Source organism: Macrobrachium nipponense, chromosome 38, assembly GCF_015104395.2.
Source record: "Macrobrachium nipponense isolate FS-2020 chromosome 38, ASM1510439v2, whole genome shotgun sequence".
Taxonomy (NCBI): domain Eukaryota; kingdom Metazoa; phylum Arthropoda; class Malacostraca; order Decapoda; family Palaemonidae; genus Macrobrachium; species Macrobrachium nipponense.
The window spans coordinates 18,667,236-18,686,196 of NC_061098.1; the positions used below are offsets into that span (position 1 = coordinate 18,667,236).

The 18,961-nt window shown below is 40.7% G+C and overlaps 1 protein-coding gene across 1 annotated transcript in view; it reads right to left on the minus strand.

Moving 5' to 3' along the window:
* Positions 1-18,961, minus strand: part of LOC135209765 (proteasome adapter and scaffold protein ECM29-like) — a 104,066-nt gene that overhangs the window by 64,332 nt on the left and 20,773 nt on the right. Inside the window, 6 exon segments of the mRNA XM_064242550.1 lie at positions 3,112-3,216; positions 3,559-3,746; positions 12,273-12,402; positions 12,928-13,056; positions 13,231-13,379; positions 18,205-18,364. Coding sequence (XP_064098620.1) covers positions 3,112-3,216; positions 3,559-3,746; positions 12,273-12,402; positions 12,928-13,056; positions 13,231-13,379; positions 18,205-18,364 — 861 coding nt within the window.

Consider the following 18,961-nt stretch of genomic DNA (forward strand, 5'->3'; position numbering starts at 1 on the left):
TCGGTACTTCTCGCGAACGAGAATCGGCCGAGACGGATCCTGATTTAACAGCAGAAACGCTAACACCAGGTGAGGACGTACCAGCCGAGGCTGGTACACCTCTGGTCCCCGTCGTCTTCTTCTTTGCAGAGGAAGAGACGGGCCCCGTTCCCGAAGGAACAGGAGGACCAGCAGAAGAGCTCCCCGAATCGCCTGAGCGAGACGGGCCCTTAGAAGATCCCGAAGGAGTCTTCTTAGGGGGGGAGGAGGCAGCCTTCTTCTTCTTCGGCTGGGTAGCCTTAGAAGTCGAAGGGGAAGAGGAGGCAGCAGACGACGAAGAAGACGACGACGACACCTTCCTCTTCTTCTTCGCCAGGCTCCGCAGGACAGACGTCAGGTCTTCCATCCAGGAGGGAGCCGGGGCAGTTGCCGAAGCAACAGGGCCCGACTGCACCTGTCCGGAAGAACCTGAGACTGTAGCAGCACCACCAACAGCAGGAGCGACAGGAACAGGTACAGGAACAGCAGGAACAGCAGGTACAGCGTCTGAAATAAAAGGAGCAGCAGGGACAGCAACAGGTACGGCAGGTACGGCAGGAACCACAGGAGAGCCAGGCGTCCTGTCGGCAGCTACCGTAATTCTCGGCACTGGCGGCAGGTCTTGGGGGGTACTCTTAGGGCAGCGGAAGTCCGGGGTCGGCAACACAAAGAAACCAGGTGGCGGTGGCACGGCAGTAATGGGTTTGTGCACCGCAGCTGTAGGCGTCACCGTCATTACATGCGGCGTGTACACAAGATGCGGCGGCATGTCATAGGCTGGTGTTGTTATAGTGGTAGTGGTAGTGGTCACCACACCATGAGTGACCACTGCCGACCCCGCCAACTGCTCAATCAACCCTGAATACTTGCACTCCCTGCAGTCCCAGCGACTCCCCACACCTGTCCAAGGTCGTCCTTCACTGTGGGGGCACCATCTGCGGAAGCAACAGTCGGGTTAGTAAGAGGGGTTCCCTCGCGCCTGGGGGGAGAAGAACCCCACCCAGAGCGGACGGAAGACCCCGAATACAACTGGACGTCCGGGTAGCGGGCGCCCTCCTCCACACTCGACGGATCGAGTGAGGAGAAGGACTCCGCTACCCCCCCCGCAGGGAAGGCGCGAAACGTGGGGGCTGACCGGGAGGCAGGAAGAAGACGAAGTGTCAGTTACCAAAGGAGTCACTGGAGAGCTTTCCGATGACTTCTTTGGAGGCCTAAGTCTCTTCCTGCCCTCGTACAGAACCCACTGCGCCTTCGGACCAATTCATACAGGTAATACATGGCTCGTCCCGGGAGCATTCCTCGCCCCGGCAACGAGTACAAAACCTCATGTGGATCTACGTCCACGAACGATCTAAATCCGCCGCATCTACGCCCCTCCAGCCCGGGACACACTCTACGGGCGACTGGGGGGCGCGGCGAAATCTCCATTTCTTGATCACTCATTTTAAATAATGAATAAAGAAATGCACAAGTACTTACAATTCATCCACACTCAACTAAACCAGAAAAGAGGGCTGAATACTCAAAGCAAACGACAAAAGCGGGCAGAGCGATGACGAACACGTCCTATCTCCACACGGCCGAAAGCAAAAGAGATTTGTTTTATTTACCGCACGACGATCGGACAAGCAGTTAACTACCGTTCTCCCCTTGTTCGAAGCTTACGACCGTTCCAGCTGCCGCTAGCTACTTCCTATTGTTAAAGGACCGAGGGTTTGTATTACGTATCAGAACAAATATATATATATATATATATATATATATATATATATATATAGTATATATATACTCTTTAGTTTTCATGAGCTTCATCCTTGCTTTCCACTTCTCGTACAAAATAACACGAGGATAATGGTCACGAAATTAGACCTATAAAGGAATTATAATACTACAAATGTGATAAAAACAACTTACACTAAAATATTCAAAATATTTGCTAATAGTTCTAAACAACACATCTCTTGATATATCTAAAATAACCCTAACTTTGGGATATTCTAGATTAAGTCTGTCACAATTACCATTGCCTCCCATGTTGTGAAACAGATTCTTTTAAAATTCTGAGCTTTCATTTAAAAAAAATCTCCACCCATCTCCAGTCTCCCTTCTCGTAGTTCTCAACAAAGCAGGTATGGGTTGTCCATCTCTTCTTGAGCCAACAGAACATATTCTCCTGGAGGTGGTGCACAGTATAGGCCCATGCCATCTCCAGTTCATCATTATCTCATATATACTACTATATACAGAACATTTGTAATGTCCTTATGGTATAATTTCTTGTTCTATTTTGTCCTCTTACACCTAATATTTTTTCTTATGCTTTAATCTCAAATTGACAAAATCTTCTGAGGTATGGTTGATTATATATTGTATAATTGTTATTAGTCTTTTATCTATTGTCAAAATATAGTGGGTCTCCTATATATGGACAGCATATGATTGATTTTAGAAGGTGTCTGTTGATGTATTTAAGTTGTGTTGTGATGTCATAGGCTGTGACGTCATAAAAGACAAGATGGCGGCGGCGTCTGTTGGATGTAAGGAATAAGACGGGATAGAAGGAGACATGTGCGTGTGCTATTTGGTTGGTAGGAGAGAGCTCTGTCCAGTAGGAGTTTTTGGGTTGTTAGTCTTGCTGTGTTGTTGATCTAAGGTGATTTTGGGAGTATACTGGTATTGGTACAGGTGGGTAGATTATTCATTTGTGTAAAGAAAGTTACGCTACGCTAAAATTCAAAATGGTTTCACTATTGTACCTTGATTCATGTCTGTAAAATAATCTGCATAATACTAAAGGAGGCTATATAAATCCTATTTGAAAGGCTTAACAACTCCACATATTTACAATGCTTAATACTGTAGTATTGCACAACAATCTGAATTACGACTTCAAATTTTAGACATTAACTTATATGTTAGCATGCCATATTCATATCAGATATACAATATTTTCAACTTAGGTTTATTTAAACATAATCCCACCATGGGACAAAGATCATCTGTACACAGAAACTAGGGAATTTTGATGATGAAAACCTAAATCCTTGTCATATCAAAATGGGGCTAGCCATAACAGAATATGTAATAGCTTACCTCTTTTGCAAGTGTTAAGAATGAATCAATAATTTTTTGTCTATGCAAAAACTTTTCCTGTCCAACACACAAGAAACCTGTAGTAGATATAGCTTGCTCTCGAATCTGAAATACCAATAAAAAGAGCACTGATTATTTAGGATAAAATTTCTCCTACACATATCAATGAATACATTCGATACATGAAATACCCCTCAAAATCATAATGTTTTTCATAACTTTTTTCTGACTCAAGATCCAAATCATAGTGACTAGTATTAATATATCTAAAATACAGGTGTGAATCCTGACACAAACAGGTGCACCTATCAGTTATAATGTCCCAAGGGCTTAAGTTATTCCAAATGTAAAATTAATTTAATATTAATTGATAACTGTGGATTAATATTTATAAGTACAAAGAAGCTATGGTGATAAAAGGGACAAAACATACTTCTAAACACGTACCTTTGATGGAATCTTCTTATTTACAAATATCTTGACAAGTGCATTAATAAGTGAAAGCAATGTTGCTTTCTGCGTATCCTGTTCTTCATTATCAGCTGGCAGAGGTAAAGGACTTTGCCGGGCTATTTCGCCTAGTGCTATGACAATAGAATTCTGCAGTGGGCAATTCTCAGCAAGAAGTTGAGTAACTGAAAATAATTCACAACTTAGTTACTCATATTTACATCAAAACCTGAAACTCAGTGGCCCAACACATTTCTGAAATTTGGGCAAATACAAAGACATTACTCTTATGACAAATAAACTTTAATTGATAAAATATAAATTTTCATTAAAAAATTATTATTTGGACACTTACATACTGTTGAAGATAGCTATAGCTCAGCTCTAAGCATGTCGGCATTCTAAATAAAAAGATTGCTTACTGACACAGATGACTGTCTAGTTACCTGTTCTCCACCAAGTTTATTTTGAATATTTTACCTCTTTTCAGAATTCCCCTTGACAGCCCACTAAGTTGTGAGGAAGCTGGGAGAGTTCTGCTTTAACAGAAAGTATAATATCCAAATAAAAAAGCTTATTATGACAATCTGTTATTTGGGATTAATCTTACCTACTATTAAAGACACCATGACAGGATTTTTTTGTATATTTTGGTATATAAAAATAGGAGTCCTGTATGTCAGCCGTAACATCCAGTTGTTCTCCTGGATAGCTGCTAACACCATACTGAATGATTCCATGGAAAATGGGAACAGACATGACTGGTGAATCTTGATACATCTAGAACTGAATGCCAACCTCAAGATACCTTTGGCACCATAAAAAGTTGATCGTAAAACCCTGGGGAATTTATCAACACCTGTTCTATTGCATTCTTCTCAAGTAGTGACCACCTCTTTCTGCAGCACCAGATACTTCTGCTGATGCAGATACAAAGGAAAGGTTATAGGTGATGACGCCAGTGGAGGGGAAACTAGAAACAGAACTATACACAGCCCTCCGCAAGTGCCTAACACCCAAAGGTTTTGCTAAGTCTCTCCAAACATACCAGAAGACATGCAGTCAGCTCCCTACTGGAATCTGAAGGCTAGCCACTTCATTCCTTTTAAGTAAAGTGAGTAGCTGAACAAGATCCATGAAAGGACTTCTACATTGTAGAAGAGTCCTGAGATGAGGAGTGGTGACTCTTGACTGGAGGGGCTGAAGGGAGACAAGAAGCACGAACTTTTCCTGCCAGATTTTAGAGATTGTCTAAGAAATCCCCTCTTTTCTTGTTCTGGTATATCCTTTCTTATCGTTTAACAGTGTCAGGTTTAAGGGACAAAAGAGGAAACCAAAACAGCTGCCATTTCCAAGCAGGACACTTCCAATAAAAGACATTTCTAAGCAGGAGACACCTTCAATGAAATATATGATCAGAATTGCTCTCTCTTCTTCACAACAGAGTTAGTACTGTCATGAGAACATTTGCCAGCAGTGTCTGAAATAGCTTTGTCACACAAGTCAAAAACTCTATTAACTCCTCCCATGCTTTAATGCCAGCTGGCACAGATAAGACACGAATGTACTGACCAAAAGCTCAAAAAATGACAAATGTTTAATCAATATGATATTGTAATGATACAATTAAGTTTGTTCATACTTACCTGGCAGATATATATATAGCTGTATTTTTCCGAATCCGACAGAAATTTAAACACTTACGACACACGCAGTGGGAGTCAGGTGGTTAGTACCCATTCCCGCCGCTGGGAGGCGGGTATCAGGAATCATTCCCATTTTCTATTCATAATTTTTATTTCCACTGTCTCCTGAGGGGAGGTGGGTGGGTACTTGATTATATATATCTGCCAGGTAAGTATGAACAAACTTAATTGTATCATTACAATATCATGTTGTTCATGAAACTTACCTGTCAGATATATATATAGCTGAATCCCACCTTTGGTGGTGGGAGTAGACAGAATAGAAGATTTTAGGAAACATATATATGCAGATAATTGATATCTTGATTCCTTACCTGTTAGCATAGCTGACTTCGTGGTTACTGCCGCGTAAGTCTGCTTGTGCTACTAGAGTTGCCAGCAAGGTAGAGACCTATAAAGCTGGTGCACTCCGATGATCTGTCAACAGGGGCGAGACCACGACGTGGAACTAGAACCATTGACCATACAAATGAGGGCAACGAAGTAAAACCAAACCACCTGGCGTAGCCTACCAAAAGTATCCCACATAGACTAAGCTAATGGAAGGGAGATCCGCCGCAGAAGGTCAACCCCACAACCATAACAAAAGTTAAAAACTCCCCTAAACCATTAAAGGATAGAATGAGCGCTACCTCCTGCCCCCAAAACAGTGTCTGCAGCGATGTATGGTCCGAGCGAGTAACAATTTTCGTATGTTGCTTTCACCTCCCGCAGGTAGTGTGAAGCGAACACCGAATTGCTTCGCCAATAAGTGGCGCCCAAAATATCTTTGATTGCCATATTTTTGTGAAAAGCCACCGAAGTAGCAATAGCCCTCAACTCGTGGGCTTTCACTTTCAGAAGCTCCATGTCACTTTCACTACACTTTTCATGGGCTTCCTTAACCGTACTTCTTAAGAAGAACGCCAGTGCATTCTTCGACATCGGAAGATCTGGTTTTTTCACAGAGCACCACAAGTTCTCCGAAGAACCTCTGCATGCTCTGGTTCTCTGCAAATAAAACTTGAGAGCCCTGACAGGACACAGGACTCTCTCAGCTTCAGGTCCCACTAGCTCCGACAACCCTTTGATCTCGAACGTCCTCGGCCAAGGGTTGGAAGGGTTCTCGTTCTTTGCTAAGAACGTAGGACTTAAGGAACAAACTGCACTATGATCCTTGAACCCAATATGCTTGCTTATGACTTGAATTTCGCTAACCCTCTTCGCCGTCGCCAGAGCGGTTAGGAAAATGGTCTTCTTAGTAAGATTCCTAAGCGAGGCTAAATGGAGCGGTTCAAATTGACTCGACATGAGAAACTTAAGTACCACGTCTAAGTTCCACGATGGTACTTTGGGTTGGAGAACTTTCACAGTCTCAAATGATCTAATGAGATCATGAATGTCTCTATCATTCGCTAAGTCGAGTCCTCTACGCCTGAAGACCACAGAAAGCACGCTTCTATTGCCTTTAATCGTGGGAACGGCTAGTTTCGCTTCTTTCCTAAGGTGAAGAAGGAAATCTGCTATCTGGCTCACAGAGGTTGAGGTGGAGGAAATGCCCTTCCTTCTGCACCAACTTCTAAAGACAGCCCACTTTGATTGGTAAACTGCGATTGAGGAGGGCCTCCTTGCCGTGGCAATCGCCGTTGCCACAGGTCTTGAAAAACCCCTCGCTCTGGCCAGCTTCTTGATAAGCTGAACGCAGTCAGACTCAGAGCGAGGAGGTTTTTGTGGTACCTCTCGAAGTGGGGCTGTCTGAGTAGATCTTTCCTTAGGGGCAGAGTCCTTGGAAAGTCTACTAGGAAGGACATAACCTCCGTGAACCAGTCGACCGCTGGCCAGAAGGGGGCGATGAGGGTCATTCTCGCTCCTTCTGATGCAGCGAACTTCCTCATTACTTCCCCGAGGATTTTGAATGGGGGAAAAGCATAAATGTCTAGTCCCGACCAATTCCACAGTAGGGCGTCTACTGCCACTGCTCCCGGGTCCAGAACAGGGGAGCAATACAGCGGAAGTCTCTTCGTTCGGGAAGTTGCGAAAACGTCCACATGAGGACGTCCCCACAGCTTCCATGGTGCCTGGCATATTTCCTGATGAAGGGTCCATTCCGTCGGCAGAAGCTGTCCTTGCCGACTGAGAAGGTCCGCTCGCACGTTTTCCACGCCTGACACAAATCTTGTCAGAATCGTGACGTTTTGCGACTTCGCCCAAATCAGGATATTCTTCGCGATGGCGAACAGAGAAGGAGAGTGAGTTCCCCCCTGTTTCCTGAGGTATGCCAAGGCTGTGGTGTTGTCCGAGTTTATCTGAACCACTTTGTTGGAGACTTCCTCTTGGAAGAACCTTAGAGCAAGGTAAACCGCTGAAAGTTCTTTTAGATTGATGTGCCAGGACACCTGTTCCCCTCTCCAGGTGCCTGACACTTCTCTCCCTCCCAGTGTTGCTCCCCAACCCGTGGAGGACGCGTCGGAGAACAACACTAGGTCGGGGTTCCGAAGCTTGAGCGAAAGTCCTTCCGCAAGCTTCTTTGGATCCAACCACCATTTGAGGTGCTTTTTCACTTCTTCCGTCAAAAACAAGACCTGTTCTAGATCCTGTTTGCGTGACCAATTGCTTGAGAGGAAGAATTGAAGTGGTCGGAGGTGCAACCTTCCCAGAGAAACAAACTTCTCCAGTGAGGAAATGGTCCCCAGCAGACTCATCCATTCCCTCACCGAGCATGTTTCCTTCCCTAGAAAGGCTGACACTTTGTCTAGGCATTGAAGTTGTCGCCCCTGGGACGGAAAAGCCCGAAAAGCCACTGAGTCCATCTGAATCCCCAGATAGACTAAGGATTGAGAAGGAGTCAGATGCGACTTTTCGAGATTCACCAGAAGCCCCAGGGACCTCGCTAACGACAGAGTCGTGTGAAGGTCCTTCAGACACCGGTCTAGCGATGAGGCTCGAATAAGCCAGTCGTCTAGGTAGAGAGAGATCCTTATTTCCGCAAGATGGAGCCACCTCGCAACGTTCTTCATAAGAACGGTGAACACCATCGGCGCCGTGCTGAGACCGAAGCAGAGTGCCCTGAATTGGAAAACCTTCCCTTTCAGGACAAACCGCAGGTATTTGCCTTGATCGGGGATGGATGGGGACGTGAAAGTATGCGTCCTGAAGGTCTAAAGAGACCATCCAATCCCCCGGTCTTAAGGCTGCAAGCACGGATTGAGGTGTCTCCATCTTGAACTTCTGCTTGGTAACGAAGCGATTTAGACTGCTGACATCCAGAACGGGGCGCCACCCCCCTGACTGCTTCGGCACTAGGAACAGACGGTTGTAAAACCCTGGAGAACTCCGGTCGAAGACCTGTTCCACCGCCTGCTTCTCGATCATTTGATCTAGTAGATCGTGAAGCACTTTCTGCTTTTCTCCCTGATACGAAGGAGACAATCCTTTGGTGTCGAAGCAGCGGGGGTAACATCAGGAAAGGAATTTCTGTACCCCTTCTTGACGATGTCCAGAGACCAAGCGTCGGCACCTCTCTCTTCCCAAGCTTTCGCGAAATGTAGAAGTCTGGCTCCTACCGGTGGCTGAAGGACTTCCCTCTCACTTCTTGCTCTTGGAAGGAGCGGGAGTCTTGCCTCTGAAAGAGCCTCTTCCTCGAGGGGCTGGCTTCGAGGAAGAAGCAGATCGAAAGGGCTTCGATTTCTTCAAAGCAGAGGACCCAGAAGACGAAGCAGTAGTAGGCTTCCTAGAAGACTGTGCCAGAAGGTCTTGGGTTGCTTTCTCCTGGAGACTGGCAGCTATGTCCTTTACCATAGACTGGGGGAAGAGATGTTCTGAGAAAGGAGCGAAAAGAAGATCCGCTTTTTGCGCTGGTGAGACCGACTTTGCAGTAAAATTGCAAAAAAGTGCTCTCTTCTTAAGCAGTCCCGTGCTGAAATGAGCAGCTAATTCCTCAGAACCATCCCTGACGGCCTTGTCCATGCAAGACAAGACGGCCTTGTCCATGCAAGACAATACACTGGACAGCTCCCCCAGACTGATGGAATCAGAACTCCTGGACCTGGCATCCAATACTCCTAGGCACCAGTCAAGAAAATTAAAGACCTCTAGTGTCCTGAAGAGGCCTTTAAGGTGAAAGTCTAACTCACTATGCGTCCAAGAGACCTTAAGAGGAAGACAGAAAAGATCTTCTGGCGCATCCACAATACTACCAAAGTCTCCTTGAGCTGAGGCTGGAAGCTTAACTCCGACGTTTTCTCCCGTCTCATACCACATACCAGCTTTGCCACAAAGTCTTGAAGGTGGTAAAGCGAAAGAAGTCTTGCCTGAAGCTTTCTCTTTTATTTTCATCCAATCATGGACCTTTCGAAAAGCTTGCTTCGTAGAAAGCGACTTCTTCATTTTCACAAAGCCCGAGATCTTAGTAGCTTTGGATGACGAAAACTGAGAGGGAGGAGTACGTGGAGCTTCAGGTTGGAAAGTGTCTGCAAAGACTGACTGTAGCAAACGAGTCAAAACCTTGTAGTCCGTCGAAACTGGAGCCAACTGCTGTTCTTCGTCCACTTCGACGAAAGCGTCACTAATTTCCTCTTCAGACACTGGAGAAGTCGGAGGAAGTAAAGAAGAGTCACGAGCTTTCTCAAAAGAGAAAGAGCGGCGAACAGGAAGAGTTCCCGCTTCCGCTTGCGGAGGTGGAAAACTGACGTCCGTAGGCGCGCGCTTGGCGTCCGAAGCCAATCTACTGGCGCCGACTGAAGCGCGCTCGACCGCAACAGGTGTACACCTGGCGTCCACTGGCGAGCGCTGAGCGTCCACTGGCGCGCGCCGAGCGTCCACTAAAACGCGCTGAGCGTCCACTGGCGCTCGCTTACCTTGCACCGAATCACGCTCGGCGTCCACTAAAGCGGCGATTGACTTTCACAGAAGCGCGCTCGGCATCTAAAGAAACGCGCTTCTTATCAACAAGTTTCGTAGCAGCGGAAACAACCGCTTCACGAGAGCGAGAAACGAATTTCTCGCCACCTCTAGAAAGTTGCTGGGGAGCAGAACGAACTCTAGAGGGAGACTCAAACGGAGAGAGAGACGAGCGAGGAGAGGGAGAGGGAGAACGCCTCGACCTCTTCACAGGAAGATTGTCATCCTTCTTACGGCGACGTGGAACAGTCTCTCTCGAAGAAAAAACATCTCGAAGTTGCTGCTGAAGAGACTGGAGAATCTTGCTTGTAGGTGAAGCCTCCTTTTCTGGGGAGGGGCTGATCCTGTGAGCAGGCGAGTGGCGAGGGGACGCCTTCTTCCTACTCCCAGGAACCGCCACTTCACGCACCTTAGAGCGACTGCGGCGCTCGAAAGAAACATCTAGGAAAGACTCCGCCTCCGAATAATCCTTACGCTTCTTCTGCGGAGGAAAAGCAGCAAACGCACTATCAGGCGACGAGCAAAGTTCCGGAGAACAACTCGGACGTGAAGCGTCCCGAACGCGAGCCGTCCTTTTCAGCGGACGTGATGCGGTATGAGAGCTCCACCCCTTGCGCGGGGAGGAAGCTTCAGAAGAAGAAAAGCACTCCTTGAGAAGACGTGCACGCGCACGCTCCTTGGCAGTCTGGGTAGGTTCGTCAGACCTACCTGAAACACTCCTGGAGGAAGACCTCCTTAACCTATCTCGCTCAAGTTTCTTAAGATAGGTTTCATACGCCTTCCATTCCGACTCTGTTAATCTTTCACACTCCTTACAACGACTTTCAAACATACATTCATTCCCCCTGCAAACTTTACAAACAGAATGTGGGTCTACTGAAGCTTTCAGTAGCCTACCTCTACATTCGGACATAGAACAAAATCTAGCGCTAGCAGAACTAGACCCTGACATCTTGATCAAAGAAAAATCAATACCAAATTCAAATCAATCCAAAGTCAACGTGTGCCAAGCCACCGATCCAATTCAGATACCAAAGAAAACCAAAAGGGATACTCAAGTAGCTAGTAAGTTTTCAAAATCTGGACGGAGGTGCTGCAAACAGGTGTTTTCAGCACCGGCGACAGAAAAATTATGAATAGAAAATGGGAATGATTCCTGATACCCGCCTCCCAGCGGCGGGAATGGGTACTAACCACCTGACTCCCACTGCGTGTGTCGTAAGTGTTTAAATTTCTGTTGGATTCGGAAAAATACAGCTATATATATATCTGACAGGTAAGTTTCATGAACAAATTGTACTTTTCATAACTAACAAACCTGAGGTCTTAATATTAGGAAAATCTTCTAGCACCAGCTGGAAATCGAGTAAAATTAATACAAAACTTGTGTGATCCAGGGACTATTGGCACCTGTACCTGCTCACGGAGTATTTGGTAGTTCCCACAGTGCCCAGGGACTTCAATAACTCTATTAAGAGACTTGGACAACACCTTTGCCTTAATATTAGTCCAAAGCACCTTGCCTGTCTCAAGCACATGCCTCTTCAAAAGACCAAGACAGACAAAGAAACCTGAGTCAACAACTGAAGAAGGTTAAAGCGCTGGTAAAAGTCCATAAGAGACTCCATAAAATAAGGCAAACATGTGGTAGCAGTCTAAAGAAAAACCTTGTGCACCAGAACTTCAAGAAATTTCTTTCATTGAAACATACTCTAATCGAAGAAGAGCTTGGTTTCTTAGTTTTCATATATTCTTGCATCAGAGTTATGTAATAAAATCCAAGGTTCTATTTTATATTTTTGTTACAGTAATAAGTAACAATTACTTTATTTTTTCCTGATTCACTCACCACAACTGATTTGCTCCAATTATTGACAAAATTCAATATTTCCTCAAATATTTAAAACCATAAGGACTAGCAGCATGGCAAACAAATTTCCCACAATTAACTGTTGGCTTTTCATTCAGATACTAACCAAACCCATAGTTAACTTTAATGACTGGAAGTTACATTAAGTAAAAAAAAAAAAAAAAAAAAAAAAAGTATTAACATATAAAGCCTGCAATTTAACATAAAAGTCTGAAATAATGCACATCCAAGACAAGAAAAATATTCCAAATACTCACCAAGATCTTTCACTACTGTCTCAAAAGATGGCCAGTCTTCTAAAATAATATCATTCTTCTTTAGTTTGTTGATATAAAAGGAATAACTATGTCCTACAGCTAAAACGCAGCTTTCTTGACTATCCAGACGCTATAAAAGAAAAATTCAAGTTTAGTAACAAAACATTACCTTTCATATTAAAAACTTTTTACTTTTCTTGGTTATTCTACATTTACTGGAATAAAAAGATATAAGAATTCTTAATTTTTTTTTAATACTATTTGGATCAATGAATAAGAGGTAGGACCGATTAAAAAAAAAAAAGTCAAGCAATATAGATGAAAAGTGAAATGCATGAATTTGAGAAAAATGCTTAAAATTTAATCATCTACCAGAAAGTACATCCAATTGCTAGCCTTTAAGAAGCTTGTGACAAGATCAACCACCATACAACATATGTACCAATTTTTAATGTCTTAAGCTATACTTCAGTAAGAGGTGAAGTTGAGTGTTTATGTACGAAACACCAAAATTGTTATAATACGTAAAACTTTCCGGGCAGAAATTAGATCCAGAAACTACCACCTTAATCTTAAGTAACAGTTGACAAAATGTACAAATAATATTTGAAAAAGTAAAAAGAAAAGAAAAACATGAATTGACAGCAATACTCACAAGTGTTTTCATGTTGACAACAGAATAGATAATTTTCTCGAACTCATCTTGATTCTGAATTTGGCCAGCAACGACACCAAAGAGATGTGCTGCAACTTCACCATAATACCCACCACGCAGGACAAATTTCTGTACATGAACATTAATTTTTAGTAATATATAAAACTCTAGAGAAAATAATAAATTTTCTGGATTTAATTCATATAATAAATCAAAATTCCATAAATTTCTTCATAATATTTTACATATTTCCATAAAAAAGATTGCCAGTAGAGAAAATTATACTGTTAAAGTAATACTAACCCTGATCCAGTCCACCTTGAGGGAGTAATGTTTGATAAATATTTCTGGAGCAACAGCTACAATTCTCAGAATAGACTCCAACGCAACAGCAGACCAAGCATTGGCAGCTAACTCAGCAAAACCAACGTACTTCATGAATGGATTGGGGCCTGAAATATTCATGGAATACTTTAGTCCAATGTCTCATATATTATACCTTCACCTTTAAGTAAAACACAGGCATCGCATGAATAAGTAGTCGACCACCAGGTTTCTCGGAGGATAGGGACCACAAACCCCCCACCCTAGAATAGCTAAAATCCACAAATACAAGACATCCCTCTAAAAATGCTTAAAACTGCCTATTTTGATACTTCAAAACACCAAAAACTCCCTCTAAAAATGCTTGTACCTGCCTATATATATGAAAATACAGTAATTAGTGAATATTACTGAAAAAGGAATTGCTATGTGTTCTAACAAAATTTAAAAAAAACCTTCACCTTCTATACGAATGACTCACTCCTTTAATAACAGATCAGGGGATTTTGAGATTGGAGATAACCATCCTGAATTACCAACTTTCCAGTCATGTGCATCAGCAGGGGAAAAGTGACTCCTGCAATCTCCTAAACACCCTGGAAGATCAATGCAAGAGGCTGGTAGGGCCCTGTACCAGAGTTTGTGTAAAGGTACCAAGCTCTATGAAAATTTCAAAGGACTCCTGTCTCTTCCATCCACGGGCAATTTTCTTGCTTCTATTTAGCATAAATAGATCTCTAGAAACTATTTACATGGAACAAGGTTATTTTTTGTTATATGAAGCGCTTTTAAGTTGAAATATGACTTGAATAAGTTGTGTTGTGAACTCGATTGTTACTTTTTCCGTTAATAGTGGTGTTGGGAGCATATTTCCTTTTGTAAAAAACATATTACATTCGGTAATAGATGGTGCCGGGAGCATTTATTTTGTGTAAAAAACATATTACTTTCATTATTTTCATCCTATTTCATAATAATACAAGATTCAAATATATTTATCTTTTGTTGTTGTGAAAAAAACAGTAAAATGTGTTCTTTCATGGCCAATATTTTTTATTAAGTACTTTTATTCCCACTACTATTTGCGTTAGAGTTGCATCCCTGTTGCTGATCATGATAATTTATAGTCATTAGCAGTGTGAACATTTTTTTTCTCAGGTTAAGCTACAATTGCAAATAAAGGTATACAGTGGGCCCCCCGTATTCACGTTCTCCGGATTCGCGGATTTCTCTCTGGACCTTATCTACCCATTATTTGAGGGAAATTTGCCTATTCGCGGGTTTTTTACGACGATAAATAATCCCAAATTAGTGTATTTTGATTTATTTTCATGACTAAATACATTTTTATGATACAAAAATGATTTACTAATTTTAAAATATTAATATTGATCAATACCTGTATTAGTAAGTTTAATAAGATTAAATTATATCACATAATAACAATAATAATTCTCTCTCTCTCTTTCTTACAGAGATGTATGTTTTCTGTATGATAAATATGACAAATTTTTAACCAATTTGTATTTTTCATAACTTACAAACCTTTGGTCTTAACATTAGGATAAATACTCAGCGCCAGCTGGAAACCAGTAAAGTTTAAAATAATTGTGTACGCAAGGGACTATTGGCATCTGTGCATGGTCACAAGACATGTGGAGCCACCCACATACCCAGCTTTCACTCGTGACCCCGTTAGTTATTTTCTTACCGCCTTTAAGAGAGGACGTGCTTTGCTTCAGTCCTTTTAAAGCCGGTTTAGTTTGCCCCCTGTTGTTTTGAATCTGTTGTTTGGAATTCCCTGGCATGTGAACATGAAGCCGTCTCATGCTTCGAGACTTCCTGGATATCACAAGAAGCAGATAAACACCCGGATATTTTCTTCGACGCCTTTGATGTCGAAGTACTCATCGTGTAGTAAGTCGTAGGTGCAGAAACTCTTAAGGTACAGTTAATTTCAAATAATATAAATGTAAATAGCAATCAATTCATTAAAGATTTCAGTTTATATAAATTAAAAAATTATGATGTAAGATTGAAGGAAATCCCAGTCTTCATGCATCTTTCTTTTGAACTCCAGGTACCAAACTGAGGTCCAACAACTGTCAAATATATCACATAATGTGACTAGAGGGGAGGAAGTGTGTTTCTCTCTCTCTCTCTCTCTCTCTCTCTCTCTCTCTTTACTGAGATTTGAGATTTTTATAGTACATGTATGTATATGTTTATTAATATTTTCAAATGATAATAATTGTAATTACAAAAATCATATGTGATAGTATTTTACAGAAATTCGACAATAATCTTTTCATTTCACTGTTTCAAAATAAGGATAACTCTCTCTCTCTCTCTCTCTCTCTCTCTCTCTCTCTCTCTCTCTCTCTCTCTCTCTCAGAGATGTATGTTTTTTGTATGATAAATAAATGATTTACTAATTTTCAAATATCAATATTAATGTAAACAGCAATAATATCAATTCATTAAAGAAAATACTATAGTGAATTAGTAGAATTTTAGTTTATAAATTAAAAAATTATGTAAGAATGAAGGAAATCCCAGTCTTCATGCATCTTTCTTTCGAAGTCCAGGTACCAAACTGAGGACCAACAGCTGTCAAATATATCAAGTAATGTGACAGGAGGGGAGGGGGTATGTTGTGTCTCTCTCTCTCTCTCACTTTACTGAGATGAGATTTTTATGGTACATGTATGTATATGTTTATTAATATTTTCAAATAATAATAATAATATAACTATAATTACAAAAATCATATGTGATAGTATTTTAAAGAAATACTACAATACCCTTTCCATTTCACTCTTTCAAATACGGATAACTCTCTCTCTCTCTCATAATAATAATAATAATAATAATAATAATATTAATAATATAACTAATTTCAAAATTCAAATGTGATAGTATTTTAAAGAAATACAATAATCTATCCATGTTTCAATCTTCTTTTAAATTAAGGATCTCTTCTCCTCTAGCTCTTAGCCACATGAGATTGCACATGTCACAGTGGTAACTCTCGCCCTCTGTTTGGCATGGAAGTTATGTATACAGTAATACTTTAAGGTATATTACTACATTTTATGGTGAAATAATAATATACAGTACTAGTTTTCAAATAATATTAAGTTTAATGAGATTAAACAATAACCTCTCTCTCTCTCTCTCTTACTTACATATGTTTATTTGTTTTGCAATATAAATAAATTATTCAAATATTGATAAGATTAATAAAAAATAGTGATTCCCAGTCTTTTTATCCACTTGGAGGAAGGAGGGTGGGGAGTAAATGACAGTTTGATATACGTATTGGCGGAGGGGAAGGAGTTGGAGTCTAGGAGTTACTCTCTCTGTCTCAGGAATAATTCATAATTTCACTCTTGATGGTCAGATATATGATGTTGCCATTCAATGGTCTCTCTCTCTCCCTCTCTCTGTAAATTTGGCTGTAGGTATACATTTTTAATGGTAAAATCTTTAAGATGATTTTGAAATTATATTAATAATATAACATCAAAGATCAATACAGTAATAGGTTAGTAATATTAGGTATTTTTGAAGTAGGATGTTATTTCAGGTATACATTAGGTATCTGAACTTTCAAGATAGGCAGTTATAAGCATTTTTAGTGGTGGTTGTAACTTTTCGAGGGTTTTAACTATTCACAGGGTGTCTGGTACACATCCCCAGCGAATACGGGTGGAACACTGTAATGCAAAAATACTAAAGTCCTGTTCTACTTAATTAACATAACTACATTAATTTCTTACTATCGTATGATGGCTGGAATGCAAGCAAAACATTGTTGTTATCAGATTTGAATTGGTTGTTGTAGCAAAACAACTGTTATCATTCAGTTGTTTATAGCTGTAGCATTTAAGCAATGATGGAGGAAACATTAGCAGTCTGAAGAAGGTGACTTTTTCTCTCTTTCTCTCTTATACTAGGCCAAGATTTACCAGTAAGTTCATCAAATCTGACATTAAAAATATCTGGCTGTTACACTGTCTAAGGCATCGTTAACAAGTCTAGGGCAATGTAAGGGGAATTGTGGCACCTATAGACTTTTGAATTTTGGTTAGCGATGATTTTTGGTTAGGGTCAGGCCCCCAAGGAATGGAACCCCAGTCGTTAACTGGGGGCTGCCTGTATTGTGTTGTAGGATGAAAAATGTACAGTACTTTATTGACTTTATACCAAAGAATATACTACTTCAATAGGCACGAAACCAATTTGCAAACAATTAAAGATACAAATGGCCATTTGGAATGTAACTCGTTCATATGTAAGGTAGTCTGTATTTCATACTTGGGCTATTTTAGCCTGTCTCCATTCTCTATGTAAAAGTATGATACAGGTACTTGTGAAAAACATTGAAAATTATAAAGAAAATTACATTTTTATGATAAAATAGTTTTAATTATACTTACCCAGTAATTATATAGCTGCAAATGAAACTCTTAGCTATATAATAACTGGGGAAGTTGTATAATTAAAATGAGAAAGTTATCAAGGAAACTATCTCTCAAAAATGTCTGTTCTAAAAAAGATTGAAGAGGACAGTAAACTCCCACACCAATCAACTGGTAACAGAGCCAAAAAGCAAAACTTGTACTATAAGAAGTAAAATAGGTTCTTATCAGCATCCATTTGGCTCCAGGTGTATTTGTCTCTGTCCTGTAGTTTTAAGTTTCTTGTAGTTATAAGTTCCTTTTTAATCTCTACTAACTCATCTGTCTAATTTCAAAATTTATCTAGCAACTTTTCAATTCTACGAGTAGCAATAAGACTCACTTACTTCATAATAAGATACTGCAAAAGTATTAAGTGGTACATGGAACAAGTACAATATATTCAAAAAGACACTGTACGCAAATACTGTTAACTTTAACACAAGAATCAAGTTACTAGAAAAAGAGCAAACTAAACATATCCAAATACCTTTTTCTTTCACACCAGATGCTACCTTATAATTGTGTTCATCTAGTATTTTGTGCACAAGCTGGCCAATAACTGGTGGATTGGACCATAATAGGCCCTCTTCTGATATTGACAAAATTCCAGCTTCAACTGCTAAACAGTGCTCTAAGTATTTCAGCATCTGGGAATATCAAAATCAAATATTTAGTCTCTAAATCTATTGTACAGGATAGGATGTCTCTTGCATACTGAACAAAATAAATTGTTACCAAATACTGTAAAAATACTGCAAAAATAACATAGTAAATACTCAGGTCAGCAGTTAAATCCCTCATGACAAAGATACAATTTAAACTGTAATGATCTAACTCCAGATATTCCCAAAAGGTATGACAGAACTTTTCCATATAAAAATGTCACAAATCTATGTGCAAACAAATTTCAAGAAAATATATACCATATGCCACATTAATGCTCTCTGTCTGCTAAAACATTCAAATTTGGTTAAGACTGATTATTCAATATCTTGGGGACAGAACCTGTTAACTCGATCAGAATAATTCCATTAAAAAACCTTAGTTCCTAACATATTTTGTGATGACTAACAAAATATATTATGGACTAATATATTCCTACCATCACTACTAATATGACCAAAGTGTGTTCTAATCAAAATAAAACGTCTAAACATAACCATAACACTCAACTACCAAATTCCCTATCCTACTAGTGCCAAAAAGTTTTTGTTAGTCAACAATATGGTATTGATACAAGTAAA